The sequence below is a fragment of the Nerophis lumbriciformis genome, linkage group LG33, assembly GCF_033978685.3.
Source record: "Nerophis lumbriciformis linkage group LG33, RoL_Nlum_v2.1, whole genome shotgun sequence".
Taxonomy (NCBI): domain Eukaryota; kingdom Metazoa; phylum Chordata; class Actinopteri; order Syngnathiformes; family Syngnathidae; genus Nerophis; species Nerophis lumbriciformis.
The window spans coordinates 2850859-2873612 of record NC_084580.2 but is presented as its reverse complement, the minus strand read 5'-3'; the positions used below and the strand labels follow the sequence as shown (position 1 = coordinate 2873612).

General features: G+C 39.4%; 1 protein-coding gene across 1 annotated transcript; it reads right to left on the bottom strand.

Moving 5' to 3' along the window:
* Positions 1 to 804: 804 nt before the first annotated feature.
* On the bottom strand, positions 805 to 22317 carry letm2 (leucine zipper-EF-hand containing transmembrane protein 2). The gene is made up of 11 exons (XM_061928341.1): positions 22059 to 22317; positions 21489 to 21556; positions 16955 to 17450; positions 16065 to 16208; positions 14067 to 14201; positions 13249 to 13452; positions 12843 to 12962; positions 12588 to 12707; positions 12325 to 12402; positions 11944 to 12012; positions 805 to 2511 (listed from the first exon to the last, which is right to left on the bottom strand). The coding sequence occupies exons 2-11, from the start codon at positions 21533 to 21535 to the stop codon at positions 2455 to 2457; spliced, it is 1470 nt and encodes a 489-aa protein (XP_061784325.1). The 5' UTR covers positions 21536 to 21556; positions 22059 to 22317; the 3' UTR covers positions 805 to 2454.
* Positions 22318 to 22754: the final 437 nt, after the last annotated feature.

The following is a 22754-nucleotide window of genomic DNA, read 5'->3' as shown; positions in this document are numbered from 1 at the left end:
CAGCAATATATTAGGAGGAGAAAAGGTGAGGCCTTTAATCCCAGGAACACCAAGCCTACCGTCAAGCGTGGTGGTGGTAGTATTATGCTCTGGGCCTGTTTTGCTGCCAATGGAACTGGTGCTTTACAGAGAGTAAATGGGACAATGAAAAAGGAGGATTACCTCCAAATTCTTCAGGACAACCTACAATCCTCAGCCCGGAGGTTGGGTCTTGGGCGCAGTTGGGTGTTCCAACAGGACAATGACCCCAAACACATGTCAAAAGTGGTAAAGGAATGGCTAAATCAGACTAGAATTAAGGTTTTAGAATGGCCTTCCCAAGGCCAAAGTATTGACGTGTGGACAATGCTGAAGAAACAAGTCCCTGTCAGAAAACCAACAAATATAGCTGAACTGCACTAATTTTGTCAAGAAAAGTGGTCAAAAATTCAACCAGAAGCTTGTGGATGGCTACCAAAAGCGCCTTATTGCAGTGAAATTTGCCAAGGGACATGTAACCAAATATTAACATTGCTGTATGTATACTTTTGACTCAGCAGATTTGGTCACATTTTCAGTAGACCCATAATAAATTCATAAAAGAACCAAACTTCATGAATGTTTTTTGTGACCAACAAGTATGTGCTCTAATCACTTTATCACAAAAAAATAAGAGTTGTAGAAAATATTGGAAACTCAAGACAGTCATGACATTATGTTCTTTACAAGTGTATGTAAACTTTTGATCGCGACTGTACATACATACATACACACACACACAATTAGGAGGTATGCAGAACGTTGTAAGTAAATAGGACACCAGTGTGCAAGGGGTTTTATGATTTTAATAATTCTGCTCTATTTTCCATGGTAATGTGATGCATTTGTAAAATGACTGAAAAGCCATGTTGTAAATATGATTTACATTCCCAAAAAGCTGAAACATAACTGTACTCTAGACACAGATTTAGTCAACTGTATGGTTGGATCCAGCAGTACGCAGTACTATCAAATTTAAATCAGGACAACTTATAGATCATCACTTCAGGAGCATCACATCACAATGACTCCTCTCTCCTAACAGATCACTAGCCTGCAACTCAAGGAATCAAAACATTTGTAGTTCAAAAAGTTAACAAACCACACATAAAAGTTGAGCAAATATGCATGTGGTGTTTTTGAACATGATATTACGCAACAGTTCATTAAGGATACAATTGGATCAGAGTGAATGTGAGACATTTGTCCAAAGAGGGAAAAAGGTGAAAATGGGCACTTTGAATATAGTTACCGATACAATAATGAAAACCAAGAAACCAAACACATTATTTAACTTTAGGCACATTTGTAAAACCAAAAACATGAATCTTCATTTGCCCCCAAAAAATATTTTATCTATGGATTCCACTGTTGGTATGAATAGTCAGGAGATACAAATGCTTTCATCCAGTATTAATTTAAAAATGGATGTGGTAAGAGTTTGTTTGAAAAGTGCACAACACATACACTATGTTTTAAACTTCATATATTTAAGAGAGTAATGCAGAAGAACAACTGTGTTAATCAGTCATATTGTCACACTTTTACATCTTTTTAACTCCCATTAAAAAATAATGTCTTAAATTATTAGATTATAGCTTTTAAGATTCTCTTATAAATAGAATTTATTTATGGATGATATCAAGTATGTTCTCTTCAGCTTAATGAAATCCAAGCATCACACTGTTAAAAACACAATACATACTGTATTATGTAGTTTAAAAAAATTAAAAAAACAAAGCGTAGTTTGAAGAAGACTGCACTTTGCCTCAATCTTGTCTGCATGAAAGGAGTTATCTCTCTTCCTTTCTCCCGCTCTAAACACACCAGTCTTATTTCGCCAAGTACTGTTTTGTTCCAGTCAATTACATCAGATTGAATAGTAGTGGAAACTGCAAGTTTGGAGATGGTTCGAGTTCGCTGAGAAAAAATAAAAATAAAAGTGAATCAAAAGTATATCGGAATAGTGGATAACCATTATTTTGTTACGGTTACTAGGTGCACCAGAAATGCTGACACAGGAAGCTTAATAATGTCATGAGTTTGCACAGCAAACTGTACAAAGCTGCTGCTGCTGTGTTGGACATAAACCACAATATACACAACATTTACAAATTTACAGAAGTTGGAGGTGGAGAGGGTCTGGAACAAAAAAGGACCATGGGACCAATTCAATGACTCAAGCTGATTTGCTTAAATAATAGAGGAAGAATACAGAGTATTATGGAGTGGCCAATGTTCATCTTGTATCATCTAGTCATCAACATCAATGGCAAAAAGACACTGCAACTACTTACACTCTACATCAAGTCGGAGTTAGAGAGATGTAAACATTTGATAGATGTCAATTGACAGAAGTATCATTGTCATCTCCCTACGTTCTGTTGACGCATGCTTTAATTCATCCCTCCTTTGCAGTCCAGACACTCACACTCTTCAGACACCGTTGGCGCTCATCTTGCTCTTCTGGGACAGCTCAGTGGCCGCTTTAGCCTGCCATATAAACAAAAAAAACTTAGCAACAGTATTGTGAGTCTCCTTATGTTATCTTAGAATTCAACCTGAACTTTTCATTGATAGCCCATCTGTAAAGAGTTAACACCAAAATTAAATAATTAGAAATAGTTAAGAAATCAGCAGAAGCTGATGTGTACAATGAAATGATACGGTCTATACAAACAGGAAGAATAAAGGTTTTTCTTCTGTCAAATGGCACACATTGTTTTCTCGTGTGTAAGAGGATGTGTGTGTGTATCTTTCTACAGTACCAGCCAACGATTAAAATTAGTAGCAGTAAAATAATAATAATAATAACTGGGATTTATATAGCGCTTTTCTAAGTACCCAAAGTCGCTTTACATGTAGAACCCATCAAACATTCACACCTGGTGGTGGTAAGCTACTTTCATAGCCACAGCTGCCCTGGGGTAGACTGACGGAAGCGTGGCTGCAATTTGCGCCAACAGCCCCTCCGACCACCACCTATCATTCATCATTCAATTCACCGGTGTGAGTGGCACCGGGGGCAAAGGGTGAAGTGTCCCGCCCAAGGACACAACGGCAGCGATTTTTGGATGGTAAGAGGTGGGGAGCGAACCTGCAACCCTCAGGTTTCTGGCACGGTTGCTCTACCCACTACGCCATGCCGCCCCAGTATGTGTTTTTAATAACTTCATTTGTTCTTCTTATTGAATATACTTCTTGTTATTTTATATTCAGACATGTTTGTAGGGTATAGTGGATGGAATTGGTGACCTTTACTGTTACACCTGACAAACTTGTCTGAATATAAAAAAACTAAACATATCAGTGTGTCCAATCATTTCACTGGCACTGTAAATATAACCACCATTTGTTATTATTCAGAAGAAAAAAACTCAAGTCACTGTCCAAATACTTCTGGGCCTTACTGCAGGTACCGTATTTTCCGCACTATAAGGCGCACCTAAAAACCACAAATTTTCTCAAAAGCTGACAGTGCGCCTTATAACCCGGTGCGCTTTATATATGGATAAATATTAAGATTCATTTTCATAAAGTTTCGGTCTCGCAACTTCGGTAAACAGCCGTCATCTTTTTTCCCGGTAGAACAGGAAGCGCTTCTTCTTCTACGCAAGCAACCGCCAAGGTAAGCACCCGCCCCCATAGAACAGGAAGCGCTTCTTCTTCTACTGTAAGCAACCACCCGCCCGCGTAGAAGAAGAAAAAGCGCGCGGATATCACCGTACGTTTCATTTCCTTTGTGTGTTTACATCTGTAAAGACCACAAAACGGCTCCTACTAAGCGACCGGGATCCGGTTCATGAAAAGACGCAATCTCTCCATCCGCACACGGATTACTATTTCACAGCAACTGATATTCCTGTGAACCGCACTGTGGATACAACGGGAGCACGTACGGTGAATATTCGCACCACAGGGAATGAGAAGTCATCCTTCACTGTGGTTCTAGCTTGCCATGCTAATGGCCAGAAACTTCCACCCATGGTGATATTCAAAAGGAAGACCTTGCCAAAAGAGACCTTTCCAGCCGGCGTCATCATAAAAGCTAACTCGAAGGGATGGATGAAGAAAAGATGAGCGAGTGGTTAAGGTAAGTTTAAGTTTACGCGAAGAGGCCGGGTGGCTTTTTTCACGCAGCTCTGTCCATGTTGATATACGTATGTTTGTGATTGCACATTTGCGTACATTTTGGGAGTGAACAGAGTTGTTAGAACGCTCGTTTTTAATATATTATTAAAGTTTGACTGACCTATCTGACTGTTTTTTTGACATTCCTTTAGCGCAGTTAGATGCGGCTTACAACACGGGGCGGCTTATAGGTGGACAAAGTTTTGAAATATGCCGTTCATTGAAGGCGCGGCTTATAACCCAGGGCGCCTTATGGTGCGGAAAATACGGTACATACATTTGTCCTTGTGTCAAGATAATATGTATTGAATATGCATTGGTGTAAATTTTGCTCCAGCCACATTTATAGCCCACTTTCTGAGTCTGTCTGCAAATTGTTGGAGGGGTTTCCTTTTGATTGCAAATTATACCTTCCCCGCCTCACCTGTTATGTTATCAGGAAAACACCCAAAAAAACTGAAACCGAAACAGTTCCCCCCCAATAAATAATGCAATCAATGGCCTTTAAAGCCCCAGATATTCCTAAGGTAATTCACACAAATTCCAAATGTTGCTATTTTAACAAAATGTATTATTAATATGTTTTATGTTTATAAATCATATATCATTCCTTTATTTATTTATTTTTTTTATATATATATATGTCAAGTTTCCCTTGTATTCGTCATGCAAAGTAAATATTATCTGACACAGATGATTATCATCTGTGGGTAACACAAATCATAATTCATTATTATTATTTTATTTGTACATCTGCTTAAGCCTAACCTGACTCTCGCCAGATCCTTGTAGTTCACTGAGCTCCACACAAAGGATCTGGGATCGAGGGCAATGCAAACTCCAAGATAGCAAAAAATAATGAACCAATCAGGATCGCCGGGCGGGAATTCATAGATGTGACAAACAACGGTAGCATGCAGCAAGGAGTCGTGTGCTGACATTGATTCTGCTATTGCAACTGTTTTGTCGAATCTATGGAGTATCAATCCTTTAAAAGATGAACAGAACTTTTCGCTCTGTTGTTATCCAATGTCGGCTGTTCTGTTTTGGATTTCCCAGCGTCGCTCTCATCCGCGTCAAGGGTTGATTTCGATGTGAGTGGTTGAAGTAGCATGTCATTCAAGATAACAGACAAGTGGTTTATCCAATCACAAACAATGATTTTTTTTACAAGGCCCCGCCTTCTGAAATAAAAACGAGTGACGCCTCTGTTTCTAACTTTACCGAGGGCCCTTGTAAGCATCACTGTCACATGCAATGAGATGCAAAAGTGAAATGTATACATAACTTTTTCCTAAACTGCCAAATGCAGATTTAGTGAATCTTTACGCGTATTCTCTCACGTAATCTATCTGTGTTGTATTTGATGCAGAGTTTGCCGCTATCCAATTGGACCAAACTATTTTACATGTTTGATGTTTTCTTCTTATTTCTATAACTTACAGATAAAAACATTTTTAAAACTTTAAGCCTAGGGGCTTCTGTACACCATACCTACTTACCCCTTCACATTGACACCCGTGACTGGATTGTTCGTGTTGATTGGCTCACCCTACTCGTTCTGTTTAAAGCCTACATAAATATTCCCACCTCAGGACATTTGGCTTTGCAATCACTTTTTTTATTGCAAATTTCTACGGCGTTACCTTGCCTTGTGAAGGCAACTCGGACAACAGAAAATCCGATCTTTTTACGTAGTCGTTCAATATTACAAATAATGCAATGTCTAATGTGTATGGAATTCTATTTGTGTCTTAATTATGAGGTCGCAAAGCAAGATTTTTAAGACAGATAAATACATTTTGCAAGCACAAACATTATATTTTGAAAATAAATTAAACTCAAGCGAAAAATAATAATGTTTGAGCAAATAAAAATGTATTTTGTGCACAGTAAAAGGGTTTCCATGTTTGCTAATATCCGTATTAACACTCAATAATTACTGCTTTCTGCACAGTCAGACCGATGCGCTTTCTCGCTCCCCCTCTCTCTTAATCTCGCGCATTCAGATTTGTTTTTCTACACTCGCTCAGTTTTCCGCTGTGCACCTACGCAGGTTTTGACACAGTTATGTTTGTGTCAAAAAGAGAACCAATTTAGAGAACTGGACAAATGTACGCTTTGATTGACTGATGGTGTCCAATTAGATCGCCCTGAAAAAACATTTTCAACATGGCAGCGCTATGCAGAGCGGAAAGAACGACTTTAAAATGTGACTATACCTTTATTTATTCATTTAAAATATCTAAAACCAGTGACAGTAGTGATATAAATGTGTTAAAATACAAGACCTCGACTATCGTAATGTTGAGCAACCTACGTGCTCTTCGCTCCTCTCTTTACCCCGAGAAAGAACTCCATATTCGGTCGGCCATTGCAGACTGCTTCGTGCCGGAGCTTTTTTCAATGTTTGGAAGTAAAAGCCTTACCTCTTCTTCTTCTTGTAATTTGTTACACCTAAATAGCTTGAATCATGTCTTATTATATGTATTATTAATGTGTGACTATAATAGAACTATTTGTACATTTTAAATAACAGTTATTTGTAGACGATATGTAAATTTTTATTTAATTGGGAAATGTACATTTTTATATGTGTTTGAATCACAGTTAATGTGATCTTGTGTTTATGTTTGCTCTGCTGTTCGGTTTATGGCAACCAAGGAGGAAATGGACTCCCCAAGACAATTTATAGGACAACAGAGCAAAAAGAAATGGATATAATAACATATATGCAGGTTTGTCTGGTCATCTGAAAGCATTTTTTCAACCTGTATAAATTATTAAGAAAACGGCTGAAACTACCGCTGTTGTGATTAATTTCTTGCCTTCATAACAATTATTCCAAAATAGGGGAATATATCGAGTTATTTCAAATGATATTCCACTTAATATTTACAAGTACAGTTGAAAGTACAAACATTTCCAACAGGATTTAAGAAAATAATCCTCAACTGCTATATTGTAGAGAAAAGGTACTATTTAAAGTTAATTTAAAAAATATAGTCTGAGCAGAAAATAAATCTACTGACAGCAACACACATACATCTCAAAACTTTTGCTTCATAATTTAATATTTTGTTTAAGTCTTTCCTTTTTATTCTTATCTCCACTTTGTGGACCTGACCCCAGGCCGGAGGATGTGAACACATGACACAACTAGGACAACTAGGAAGTGTTGCGAATGCTAGACCGTCTTAATTAACATTGCCTGCTGCGGCTGGAGGACTTTCTCCAGGGCCCACACCTCTTCGACCCCATTGGCTTGGTCCTTGGAAGGATGGGAAAGCCGAATTGGGACACTACAATTGACGCCATCAGGCACAAACTAATGCTTCCAGGATAACGTAACAAGCAATGTAATTGGAGACCAGGCAGCCAATCAAGAGAGTACATTTCTCCAGTTCTCTGATTGGTTCTCTTTTTGACACAAACATAACGGTGTCAAAACCTGTGCGAGCGCACAACAGAAATCTGAGCGCACTACAGAAATCTGAGCAAGTGTAGAAAAAAAGCTGAAAAGCAGAGGGCAGAGGTTGAGAGAGAGGGGGCGCGAGAAAGCGCATCGGTTTGACTGTGCAGAAAGCAGTAATTATTGAGTGTGTATATCGATATTAGCAAACATGCAAACACTTTTGTTGTGCACAAAATACATTTTTATTTTTCGCTTGAGTTTTTTATATTTTTAAAATGTGCAAAATATATTTTTCGGTCCTCACAACTTAGACATAGACATGTTGCAGTGTTTACGGAAGTAAGCATAACTCCAATTTCAGTAGGTCTCAGTCCTACCGCATTTGTGGGAATTTCAATGATTGTGTGCAATCAAAGTCAACATTTTCTGAACCGACCTATTGCGGGTAGACGATCAAGAAGCATGAGAGCAAGCATTTTGGCGCTTGCAGTTAGTGGACTTTTGCTTCGTTGTCTGCTCAGAAGAACGCGTGGGAGAGCAGTCGGACACAGGAGTGGTGGAACATTCAACAGTCCCTCAAACATTATTTTTGTCTGGTTTCTGCTAATTTATCAAAATTTCATTTTGTAACCGTTTATTTGGCGAAAAATGATGATGCTCAGAGTTAGAATTTGCATAATCTGCTATGATGATGATTTTCTTTAAAAAAATCTCAACAAATCTATACATACATTTAATAACAAATATTTTATATTATATTTATTTATTTTTATATCATATTAACGTATATTTTTACATTGTTTTGCCATATTTTCAATTGCTGATGCTTATTATTATTTCCCTCTTACACACATGTAAGAGGGATGTGTGCTATGGCTAGGAGTTCTTTTTTCCCTTAGCCTCAGTCTGGGCCCCCTCTCCAGGGGCCCAAGCTTAGAGCGATTTATTTTTTCTCACCCCCTAAATCACCCCCCCCCCCCCCCCCCCCATTGTTTACCTATATCTCACCTTTTTTGTAAGGGGCGCCAGAAGTTGGCAGACCCGTCAGCGATCCTGTTCTGTCTCCCTGTAATGTTTGTCTGATCTTGAATGGGATTGTGCTGAAAATTTTAATTTCTCCTCGGTGATTAATAAAGTATTTCTGATTCTGATTATTGTACAATGTACTTTTCTCCAGTTGGGACTTTCTCTCCCTTAAATTCGCCACTGTCGTCTTGATAATTGCACATTTTTTAGATTGCTGTCTGCGGGTACATCTGGGATGTATCAAAGGTACGGTATGTCCACATTGCAGAGATAATGACTACTCTCTAGACCAGGGGTCGGGAACCTATGGCTCGTGAGCCAGGTGTGGCTCTTTTGATGATTGCATCTGGCTCGCGGATTTCGGCTTTTCAGATAAAACAAAATATTATCACTTGTTTTAATCCAGCCATCGATTTTCCACTGCTCATGTCTTGTTCAGGGCTGCAGTTGGCTGCAGGAGCAATTGTCCATTATTTTAATTGGATGATAATAGCCTACGTTGGGCATTGCTGGGTAAACAGGTAAAAGCCCCCTTTTGAATCAGTCTGCGCGGTCATTAGTTCAAAGCTAACCCTTCGACGAAGAAGATGGCAAAAAGAAAAAAAATGAGGAGTATCGTACATTTCAGGACGAATGGACCGAAGAATTCGCCTTTGTGGAGAGAGCAGTTTCTGCAGTGTGTCTAATTTGCAATGACAAAATTGCATCGATGAAACGGTCGAATGTAAAGCAGCACTTCGACACACGCCATGCTACATTTGCATCAAAATACCCTGCGGGAGACAGCAGGAAGAAAGCGTGCAAAGAGCTACTGAGCAGGGTGCAAGCTAGCCAGCATCAACTCCGCGTATGGACCCGGCAAGGTGACTATAATTCTGCTAGTTTTGCTGGATCTTTAGCAATAGTGAGGAACGGAAAACCATTCACAGATGGCGAGTATGCTAAAACGTTCATGCTGGATGTAGCCAATGAACTTTTTGATGATCTTCCGAACAAAGACAAGATAATTAAACGGATACAAGACATGCCTCTGTCAGCAAGAACTGTTCATGATCGTACCATCATAATGGCAAACCAAGTGGAGGAAACGCAAATGAAGGACATAAATGCAGCGCCGTTCTTTTCCCTGGCTGCATAAAGCTTAATCTCACCAAGTACCAACCCAACTACAAAGCCATCAGCAAATCCGTGCAGCACCAGAAGTCGCATTAATGGTGAGTATTATAACAACATTATTTAAAAGAATACATTTAGAGGCTTATTATACTCACATTTAATTGAATTCAGTCTTAAAATAAATTATATGGCTCTCACAGAAATACATTTCCAAATATTTTGCTTTCATGGCTCTCTGAGTCACAAAGGTTCCCGACCCCTGCTCTAGACAATCGCATGCGTTTTGTTTACCTCCACTTTTGGCAGCGCTGTTTTTGATGATCAAAGTATTTTTTTCTATACACATTCATGACGATGACGTATTGGTCGGATTAACGCGACCCGATCGTTCAGACAGCAGTCACATTGGATACATACCTGATTTATATCCACATTCGAAAGCAACCTAGGTCGGATTTGAAATAAAAGTAATTGCACTGTTCATATTGACATGAAAAAATCTGATACATGTCACATATGAACAAAAAATTCAAAATTGACCAACAGTGTTAACCAGATCTCCCATCCCACATAGTCAAATATGCTCACTACGAAATAAACGCGACCAGATGCTAAAACAGATCCACAGAGTGAACTCTCTTGCTGCCTTGGATGCTTTAGAGGCGAGAGAGAACCCTGAACATTGTACAGACATTTATAAGTCAGAAAAGAGGAAAATCATAGTACCCCTTACCATGAATTACAGTAAAGCCCAGAAGTTTTGGAGTGACATGTTCTTATAATGTTTGCCTAATACACTAAGAATTTATTTAAAATGCATCAATCAGCATGTCATGGAAGTGGAGACTTAACATTTTACTTTTAAACCCTGTGCTTCATGCAATGCCACGGCTAATTCATGGATTTTTCCAGGTCCACAAGCTTTACATGGCACCAATAGATTTAGCCTCATGACAACAGAAAAATCAAATTGCCGAACGGGTCACGCTGGACCAAGGAAATTGTTCACATTAAATCAAACACACTCACACAATCATTCAGTCAGCCGCTACGGACTCCCAATCGTCATGGAGAGGAAACAATGAAATGCAAATGACGCAGCCCCCTGACTGGAGATGATTGACCCGGCCATCAAAAAAAATAAACCCGCCGCACAGAACGTAAATCTACCACTACTAGCGGACTCCGAAGGGTTGGACCGCCTTGCGCTGAAGAAGATGACTTCAGCGGTTTTAGCACGCAGAAGGAAAATGACGAAACCAACGCTACAGGAGACTACTTTATGCTATGCTTTAGGAACAGTCTTGTTAAATTTGCGAATTAACGCAAATGCCTGTGTAAATATTTTATGTTTCAATATGTACACCTTCAGCACGGACAATATACATTAGGTACAAAATACAATCGTGGATGCGACTTTCTTTCAGGTGCACTCTATAGCCCGGGAATTACGGTAACATTCAGGAATTTGGTATTCTAAATAGAGCATTTCCATTTTGAGTGGCTCAGCAGTATTTAGACAGTTGACACAAAACGTAATTAGCATTTTCTTACAAGGAATTTGATGATGTCCGTAGGCTTCAAATAACATTGCAAATTATTTTAATCTAAGCGGTAAATATTGTTGTCATATTTCAAATATTTGGACACAGTGCTACAAAAGAGAAGGTGTCTCAGAGGTTTTGACTGGTAGTGTATATGGAATGAAAAATATGTTGAACTGACATTTAGATGTCTGTTATTGCAATCATTGTCCCAAAATAAACGACTGAAGAGAAAATACAAGCTAATAAAGCCTTCTCACCTACGGATTGGCAACTTTGGTCACTAAGGGAACCACAGAGCAGCTTTAATTAGTTGAACTTTAGACTTAGCGGAGGTAAAGTTCGGTACAACTTGCATATGCGTGATAGCGACACGTCTATAAATACCTGCTATATTAGAAATCTCAAACTGATCAAAGTCACTCTTCGGCGAGTAGACATTTGTTATTATTACAACAGCACTTAAACGATCTCCCACTAACCTCACTGTTTTAGGCTTGTTTTATTTTCATTATGTAGCAGGTGCTAAACCCAAAATATTAATAGTGTTCCTAGCTGAGAGCGTCATGTGAGAAAAACCAAAGCAAGAAAAGACTAGTCTGGTTACCAATTAATCTATCACAATAGTAACTTTTAGATCCAAACTTATAGCAACTATAATTGTTACGTTTTATTGTATTGCTTTCGGCTCACCTGGAGGACTTCAGCAGCAGTCAGAGGTTTGTCTGATATGACAGGAGCATTGTTCCTTATCGCTTCTGCCTATAAGACAAGGATGATGATACGTGAATAAGAAGAAAAAAATTACATGAAAGACAATACGGTTTAATATCACAATTGTAACTTCTAATTTGGATGATCTAATGTAGTCAAATATGATCCAAATATTACAAACAGTTCACATTGTGATGCAGTTAAATTATAACCTATTGCAAACTACAAACACATCTATAAATCTAGTAAGTTTTGACAAAACTTTCACATTTTCTCAAATTTTTGATTCTTAATGGTACCAAAGCTGGTAGCGTAATGTTTGACCAGGCATCTATTATTTTGTTTTAGGGTGGTACGAACCGGACTGTCTTTAATGATGAACGCAGAGTCCGCCAGCATGTCAGCCTTGTTCAAGCTTCCATCTGCCTCCACGGCTTTCTGTGAAAGAATTACACCCATAACTAGTCTGTATGTGCCTTGAAACAAGTAGTGAAAGGGAAACCCAGTGCTGTACGGAATGTACCAATGTACCATAACAACTACATAACATTAAATGTTGTACCCCTTTCTGTAATTAGTGCATTCAAGTGATTAACACTGTAAGGAGCTTGCAAAGTTCATACCTCAAGCTTGGGTACAGGTGGGATGACTGGGGCCTTGGGTTTGAGGTCAGTCAGGTACATTGCTCTGGAGAGCAGCAGCAGTGATGGAGGAACATTCTCTTTTAGGTGCAGGTCCAGCCACTGGATTTAGGAGACAAAAGCATTGATAGTCTACATTATACAATCAATGCAATGTTTGGGTGTGTATTTCTAATGAATGTTTACATGAGTCACATTATAAAAAAGCACTCCGATCTGAGGAAGGGCTTTGCTTACCTGCTGCAGTTGCAGTCGTAGCTGCTCCGTGGTGAGTCCCAGAGATCTCATTCCACGGCTGCGACAAGCTGCCTGCAGTTCTGACACGCTCATGGCTGCTACACCCTCTGCTGCAATCATCTACACAAAATACGTGAGAAACTTTATTATCTCCTTCAGAAATACTAGAGTATAATATTATATATTATATAGTTCTTCAACTGACTGTACAGATGTTAAGGCTGTATTGCCATAAGTAGTATTAGACGGCTTCCCTAAGAGTGATTAGTATTGAGAAGTTGACACTGAAGCCTAATACCAGCATTGACTGCTTCAGCGAATATGCCTGAAGCATTAGATCATCCATCAGAGAATGGCATGTCTAGGAAAATAACTATTACATAAAGACCTGTCATTATCTTATCACCTCGTCATCTGACTTGATGGTCCTGAGTTGCATCATCAGCTGAAAGCGCAACAAGTTGTTGGTGCCAATGGGCTGCAGCTCAAGTAGTTTGCACAGGGCCACCAGCTGGGGGCGCTCCAGGTGCTCCAGCGTCAGCTCATCCTCAAACAGCTTGGAGAAACGAACTATATCCTTTGTGGTGGGCTGCTCTCCAGTGCCTCGAACCTAACGAGTACACACGATTTAGTGAACATAAAACAAAATAGTTCAGGCAATAGATTATGTATAATGTATTATGATTATCATTATGTATTAGTGATGTTCCTGTCAACATTGCGATCAGATATTTTGGCATCAGAGCCGATCAGATTTTGAGTCCCGATGCGATAATTTGACAATAGATCACAGACACTGAAAATGTTTTATAGAGAGTAACTACAGTAAACACAATAACACATTTTTTTAAAACTTACCGGTATCTAACTATTAATATTGTTGTAATTCAGATGATGTATTACATTGAATGCTACCGTAGATACAATGTTTTTAAACAAAATAAAGTCGCTAGTGCACACTAACCAAACAAAAGCAAAAATAGGGGCGGCGTAGCTCGGTCGGTAGAGTGGTCTTGCCAGCAAATTGGGGGTTGCAGGTTCAATCCCCGCACACTTTTGTTTGCGAGTTAGAATGCATTATAAAAAAAATACAATCTGTCGTCATGTCTTTCATAATGATTGTGAGCGATAAGCAAAATTCCAAAAAAGTTCCCCTTTAAATGGGGCGAATATATCGGCCACAATCCAAATCCATATTTGGGACATCTCTACTTTGTACAATACCTGCTGGACGTATGTGGAGAAACGCTGCGTCTCATCTTCCGTGGCTTTGTTCCTACGAGCCATCTCAGCAATGGTCTCTTGGAGAAACTTAGCAAGCTCCAGCTTCGCAGCCAGACCCTTTTTCTGCTTCTCCTCCTGCAGAGTGGAGGACACAAATACAATTTATTTCCTCAAATAGTGACCTCCTCTCAAATTGACAGCATGCACCTTGGAACTTTTTAATAAACGCCACACCAGCTAATGTTTTAACCTTGTGGTGCCACTAATGGACTAGCCCAGGGGTGGGCAACGCAAAATGTTGAGCCATTTTGGACCGAAAGTACAAAAAGAAATCTCTCTGGAGTCGCAAAAAATTAAAAGCCTTATACAGTGTTATAATGAAGGCAACACATGATGTAAGTGTCTATATTAGCCAACTATTACAATTTCTATGTGTCGCAAGCTGACGCAAATCTTCGTTGACAGAAATATTGAAATGTAATATTTATTTTACACATTTTTACAACATTGGAAAACATTAGTAAAAATGAAGCTTCTCAGAGGGTGAGATAACTCATACAAATTACTGGCTTAGAAAGGCCAAATGTATAGATGTGTGTGTCCAAGTTAAAGAAAACAGCTGGCTGTCTTCTTCTAATGGATTCATTACAATCTTTGCATGCTGGGCAACGTTTGCTGTGGTGTATAAAGGCGACAAACAAATGCAGAAATGCGGTCAATATTACATAGATAATGTGTCATGGGACATGCAAATATTAATTAAATACACGGAGGACACAAGTAAAGGAAATTAAATGCGCTCAAATATACCTACAAATGACGCATAATGATGCAATATATACATACAGCTAGCCTAAACAGCTTGTTAGCATCGATTAGCTTGTAGTCATGCACTTACCAAATATGCCTGATTAGCACTCGAAAAAGTCAATGACATCAACAAAGCTCACCTTTGTGCATTCACTATAAAAATGGGACCCATTACCTCCCTGCTTGACACTCAGTTGGAATTGGGGGTTAAATCACCAAAAAATATTCCCAGGTACGCTGCCCACTGCTCCCCTCACCTCCCAGGGGGTGAACAAGGGGGTGGGTCAAATGCAGAGGACAAATTTCACCACACCTAGTGTGTGTGACAATCATTGGTACTTTAACTTTAACTTAACTTAACTTTTGAAAAAGCTCCAGAGAGCCACTAGGGCAGCGCTAAAGCCGCGGGTTGCCGATCCCCGGACTAGCCATTAAAGTTAAAGTTAAGTACCACTGATAGTCACACACTAGGTGTGATGGAATTACCCCAACTACACACAACCTGCACAGTAGACTGGGCACCTGTCGTTAATGTTGGACTAGCCATTACAACTACACACACAACCTGCACAGTAGACTGGGCACCTGTCGTTTATGTTATCTTAAGAGAAAGTGCTGTTCACAACATGCCTGGTTAGATTATCTTTGAGAGTGAAAACTCTGCAACAGATAATGTCCATAAAAAGGATGAATACAATTGAATTATGAAACGCATGTGAACACCCCTGTTGTATCATCATGTTTACACCATAATCATAAAGGTCACGGGTACTTTAAAACGTTGACCTCAGCTACTGCAGCTCTGTTTGTGAAACTTTGCTACCATCACGCATGCCATTATAACAGGCTGTGCCTTCAGGGGTCAGGCACCTGCAAGTGGAGGGCTGTTCATATCTCAGATTCACTGAGCTGTGCTAAATATCAGTCATCACGCTGCTGCTTATACATTCCAAAAGATTAAGTAATTCTGAGGGGGCACAATCTACTATAACTTCCAGAGAACATTGCTTTGGTAAGATCAGTCAGCTGGCTGTAATTCTGACATTACATAATCAAGGGTGAACCTGGCTCTGAGGTCATGCCGGTGTCTCGATGTGCAAGTCTGTCTGTGTGTGTGTGTGTGTGTGTGTGTGTGTGTGTGTGTGTGTGTGTGTGTGTGTGTGTGTGTGTGTGTGTGTGTCAACATGCCTTTTTGGATTCTGTCTCGAAGGTGGAGGGAAGCATCTCTGGGAAGAGCTTGAGAAAGACTGGAAGGAGGAACTCCATGAAGGGCACAATAATGAACACCACGAAGGGCACCAGACGGAAGAGGTCGGCGCAGGTCCTCATCAGCTGTAAACATAAAAACAAACACCACTTTTTTACCCTGCTCACATGAGGTGTGACGTTATGAACAAGTTGGTAAGTTCAACAGTCTAAAAATAAACAGGATATCTACGCAGCATGAGTTCACAAGAACGCATACATGTGCTGCATAGTCTTACAGTCTTCTCCTGGCTCCATGAATAAGTCTCCTTGGATGAACCTTTTCATGCACAACACACTGCATTGCATTATTGACTAGTTGAAACTGTTTTGAGGAAAATCTGTATATGCTGTGCCTGTGTTTCATTTTTTGTGCAAACAATAGAAGTTGTAATCTCTTAAAAGGCACTAAACTATGTAATACGCAAGAATAATTGAAGGACAACACAACTGAAAGTGATTCACAATTACACGTTACTGTTACCATTAGGACAGAGCAATAGGAAGACTTCCTCACATCCCTTTGGAAAACACCATGCAATTTCCTTATTGACATGTACAGTAAATGTGTAAAACTTTTTAGTTTTTGCCTTTCAGTAATGCATCCAAAGGAATACTGACAGGAGGGACACAGGGGGCAACTGCTTCTGGAGCAGCCTTTCAGACAATGAAAACAACACAGAGGGCATCTCATGACAAGACAACAGAGCAGTAAAAGATATTTGAAAATCCTGTGAACAGACAAGTCTTTTAATGTTGGCTATAAACACTGATATAAAATTGACTACTGACTGCTTAATGCATCAAAGACTTGTAAGTGCAAGACATCTTACCCGTCTCCTTTCTCTGCGTGTGAGGATCTGTCCATGCAGCAGCCTCCACACCATCCTGCCTGCAACCTTGGTGTCAATGCCAAGCAACCGGAAGCCATTATAGTAATGCTTTAACTCATCAACAATCCTCAGATGCAGAGCCTTCTTCACCACAGCCCTCTCCTGGGCTGCAGCATCGGTGGATGTCTGCGGCGTTGTTGGTTGGGCTACAGCAGACGCATTGTCCTTGTTCTCAATTGATGCTACATTATGGGCAGGGGACGGCGTTTTACTCTCGTCGTGTTTTACGTCTTGGAGCCAAATGCATGAACTGTGCAGAGAGCGGGTGAGGGGGACAGGGCCAAGGTTGTGGCCTCGATAACTGTGGAGCTGTCCATAGTGGGAGTGCCTGAGTGGGTTTGTTGACGCAGAGATGTTGCGTGGTGGTTCTATGTGGAGGTAGGCTCTAGAAGACACAGAGTTGCAGCTGTGCCGCTTGGATAACAAATATGATCCTCTGTAGACGACAAGAAAAACTGGTCAGATAATATGTAATTGTATAAAGTAGTGAACTTTTCAACAAAGTCTGTAGTTTGTTGACCGGGATGCTCCCTCGTCCTTTAATTTAACTGCCAACTTTGTTAGTGTTCCAATAACATCAATAGTTAAAATGTTTTGTCATTTCATTGAATTGAACACTGGCTGAGTTGTGTGAGGCACTAAGATTGTGTGTTAGATGTGGGAGGTATCACTCTTTATTTTTATTTTGTTGTTTTATATATTTATAGTATTATTTTGTTTCTGCCATATTACTTTGTTTATAATGCTTGTGTTGCTTTAATATGCACATTCAACGTTCTGCTTGAGGTACATATATACATTTTGAATGTGTTTGTGTTTTAAAAAAAATGTCAGTTGGTTAAAGGCTTTCAGTATAAATAGTTTTTAATTTTTTTTAGCACATTTAAAATGATCGTGATGATAATGATAACCCTGATAATTTGGTCACAATAACTATGATAAGAACTTTTCATACCTTGACATCCCTATAATGGACAATTGTAACGTAATTGTTTCATCGAATAAATTGAAAAAAACACCCCGACATTACTTTTTTTCTTACATTTTCAACTGTTTAAGACATAATTAACGTTAATCGGTATAAACAAAGTAGGTGCAGCCATTTTGGAAGCGTGAGTCAAAGGTTTACCGACGATGAGAACAGCTGAGTTGTTCTGAGATTTTCCCAGAGATACACTAGTTGCATCAGGGTCTGGAAGGATGTCAGGTGTTCGGTGAACTTAGGTCAGGCACATGCCCCCTAGACCAGCCAGGTAGGCTAGCAGAACCATCTGATTGGTTACATGCAGAGCAATAACAGCCAATAAGCAGTGCGTATTCAGAGCGCATGTAACAGCCAATCAGCAGTGCGTATTCAGAGCGCATGCAACAGCCAATCAGCAGTGCGTATTCAGAGTGCATGTAGTCAGTGCTCCTGCGGTGTGATGAGCAGAAAGGTGTTTAGCCGGTAAGCATAAGGCAGCGGACTCCCCCCAAATTATAATAAACACCTCCCAGTCAACTACTAGTAACATCACTACTAGCCCGTTGACGTTCTAGAAACATAAGCGGCAGCTCAGCTCGCTCGCAGTCCTTGAGGTGAAGGCTAATTAGCTTTCAGCGTAACGTTGCTCACTGTGCGGTGTGTGCGAGCGTGCGTGCGTGTTACGGACAGCAAAGCCCTGTCTGTCAGAGAAAAAGACAAGCATTATTGACCTACAGTTAATAACTAAGTTATTTCACTTTACCTTTTTCTGTGTTGAAGCAGCAAAAAACGACATTATGTTAAATTGAGAATTTCCTGAAGCTGTCTCTGATAGTTGATATAATAATGTAACTGCATCATAAAGCCTACATGAACTCCATGGTGTTCAGGGATGAATAGTCTCTCCTATTGCTATTGTACTATTTTTTTCAGCTATAGTTACATTAATCATTAGTAATGTTGTTTTGAATGGCAGGATCCCTGCTATCACATGTTGATAAAAATATAACATTTACATAATAAAAATCACCTACAGGCTTCCAGAATGCTGTAATAAATTAAGCATGATGAGTTGAGCATATGTCAGCATGTGGCCCCACTTTTAACTCTTTTTTTCAAACGCTTATTAATTTGACTTAGTAAGTCATTATCTTGTCATTATTTGACTTAGTAAGTCATTATTTTGACTTAGTAAATTACTAAGTCAAAATATTGACTTACTAAGTCATAATAATGACATACTTAGTGTTGTGTGACTATCAGAAACAAATTAGTCATTGAGAGTAGAAAGCGGGGCTCTGTCTGACACGCTGGATCCAAGGATGCAACATGAAGTCATTACTGTAGTTTTGAGGGTGATTTATTTTCCCCTTGAGCAAAAAACAATACATTACATGCAGATGAATTTACAGGACTATATGGACCACTTTGAGATTTTTGGGGGGGAAAATGTTGCATATTTTGTGTTTACCATATAAAAAAACTAAGCTGTTTTTTTTAAAGAAGGGCCTAAAAAGCTCTCTGCGTACTGTACGTGGGCTAATTGGAAGGTCACATGAAGTTTGAAGCTGTGTAGCAACTGACAGAAAGTCAGCGACCTCTTTGCACTATGCGCTTCAGCATCCGCTGACCCCTCTCTGTCAGTTTACATGGCCTACCACTTCTTGGCTGAGTTGCTATTGTTCCCAAACTCTTCCATTTTTCTTATGATAAAGCCAGTTGACTTTGGAATATTTAGGAGCGAGGAAATTTCACGACTGGATTTGTTGCACAGGTGGCATCCTATGACAGTTCCACGCTGGAAATCACTGAGCTCCTGAGAGCGGCCCATTCTTTCACAAATGTTTGTAGAAACAGTCTCCATGCCTAAGTGCTTGATTTTATACACCTGTGGCAGGGCCAAGTGATTAGGACACTTGATTCTCATCATTTGGATGGGTGGCCAAATACTTTTGGCAATATAGTCTATTGATTCAATTGTGAAAAGTTTAGAATTTTTTAATAAATAACTGTCTATGTAAACAAAAACAAGCATGAGGACTCTCAAACATTGACAATGGTTTAGTTTACTTTTCAACATATGATATTTGTTGAATGTTGGGACTAGGGCTGCAACTAAGGATTAATGTGATAATCGATTAGTCTGTCGACTATTACTTCAAATAATCGACTAGTAATCGGATAAAAGAGACAAACTACATTTCTATCCTTTCCAGTATTTTATTGAAAAAAAAACAGCATACTGGCACCATGTTCTGGACATTGGGGATGCAGCATACACCAATAATAACACAGAAATGTAACTCATCAGATCAGAACTGAATTAGATATTGTACACGTTTCTGTTGTGAATAATAAAGGATTCATTTTAGGCTGCCTCTGAATAATAGCATGAAATATTCCAGCATCTTCATAACATTTAGTTATACTAAAGCGTCACTCAAATCTAAATATATTTATATAGCTTTATCGGGCCCGGCTACATTGACCCATTATGAAACCAACCTGAGATATTTCTGTCCGTTACGTTTATTTCGAAATTGGTAACCGTGCGTTTTCTCTCTCAAAACGGAGTCAAATGTGCCGGAGACACATTATCAGCCCCGCGTTGCAACAAAGGCATAACATTAACGTTATTCACAAAAAAGCTGAACTCATGAATGCCTGTTGCCACTATGGACTTAAAAAGTTACGTACCATGAGTTCCCTTCATCCATGGCTCCAACATGTTTCCTATTCAGGTGCTCCTGAAGCAATGTTGTACTTCCGTGCCATTTTGCAGGAAACGGTCTTCTATGAAGTCTTTAAAGTAAAGTGTTCCCACACTTTTGACGACTTAGGCTGTACACTTTTCTCCATTGAAGCAATAACCTCAAGATATATCTCCGCTAAATTATCCATACTGTTTTCCTGCGCTATTTTTCGAATGTTTCCAGCAAAGGAACGACGCCATCTAAACGTGACGACGCCATCTAAACGTTATAAATAAAGGTTTAGTAAAAAATAAATAAATAAAATAATTTAAAAAAGCCTCAGCGCATGCGCATAACATAGCTCCAACGAATCGATGACTAAATTAAATCGGCAACTATTTTTATAGTTGCAGCCCTAGTCCCAACTAGGGCTGCAACAACTAATCGATTAAATCGATTAAAATTGATTATAAAAATAGTTGCCGATTAATTTAGTCATCGATTCGTTAGATCTATGCTATGCCCATGCGCAGAGGCAATTATTTTATTTATTTTTTACATTTTTATAAACCTTTATTTATAAACTGCAACATGTACAAACAGCTGAGAAACAATAATCAAAACTAAGTATGGTGCCAGTATGCTGTTTTTTTCCCCAATAAAATACTGGAAAGGATAGAAATGTAGTTTGTCTCTTTTATCCGATTATTAATCGATTAATCGAACAGATTAATCGATTATCAAATTAATCGTTAATTGCAGCCCTAGTTGGGACGCGTTCCGCGTTGACTTGTGGTGCAAAAGGGTACAAACTTACCTGGATCTTGTCACCGCAAAGAGCACCTGGTGGCTGAAGACTGCCATTGCAGGGGTGGTTGATGGTCACTGTACGGGGTCAGGAGCATGAGAGGTCTCTTATTACAACTGCTTTAACGTAAAACCACTGACTGTATTTCACATTTACTGCTGATTGTTATGGCAAATTGACTTAACATTACCTAGTGATAAGCGTGATTGGCATAACAGTACAAATAGCAAGCCACGTTGCCAGTCAGTATGGAATTGACAGTAAAAGTTTTTAACGTTACAGTAAATAAATAGTGTAAACGTACAATATAGCAGGCTATCGAGTCTTGTTACGCAAATAACTTGCACTCAACGGTGAAGTTGCCAGGGAATTATTTTTAAACATTTTGGTTATTTTTACCCGGCGGCCACCTGATATTTGTACAACGTCGAATACAATTTTAACTGTTTTCGGCATTTTCAACTATCTTTAAAAGGCATAGTCTATCATCAAAATTGTATTGGCCAGTGACAGTCTTTAGCCGGCAGCTAGTCTTGCTAGCTTTGCTAAGCTAGCGATAGTAATGGCGAGCCCACTAACCTCCAGCGTCAATGACCGAGCGATGGCTGCTGACTGGGCGTTAAAAGGCTTCTTGGTGAGGCGTGAAACATATAATCCATCTTCAACACACATCCATTGAACACAGAGACCACAAATTCATCAGCCGAAGTGGTGATAAATCCATTAATCGCTTTACAGTCGTCGTGTTTTCCTCCACCGTCGTCGTGTGAATCGTTGCGGCCGACGCAAGCTACTGCATCGCGTTCATTGGCTGTGAGCTGAGCTCTTCTGACCATGCGTCAATGTTGTGCGTTTACGAGCCGAAGATCGTTGGTGTTGCGTGTGGTGCTCACCACTCCTTTAAAACTCAGGGAGGCTTCATATTCTCCAAGAAGGGGAGGATTTCTTTAATTAGCTCAAATGTGTGTGACATTTATATCGTTTTAGGGCGTAGATAAAAATAACAATAAAGTATTTACTCTTCCGACAAAAAACTTATAATTGATTGATTGATTGATTGAAACTTCTATTAGTAGATTGCACAGTGAAGTACATATTCCGTACAATTGACCACTAAATGGTAACACCTGAATAAGTGTTTCAACTTGTTTAAGTCGGGGTCATGATTCATGATACAGATGTATACTATCAAATATATACTAACATCATAATACAGTCATCACACAAGATAATCATCAGAGTATATACATTGAATTATTTACATTATTTACAATC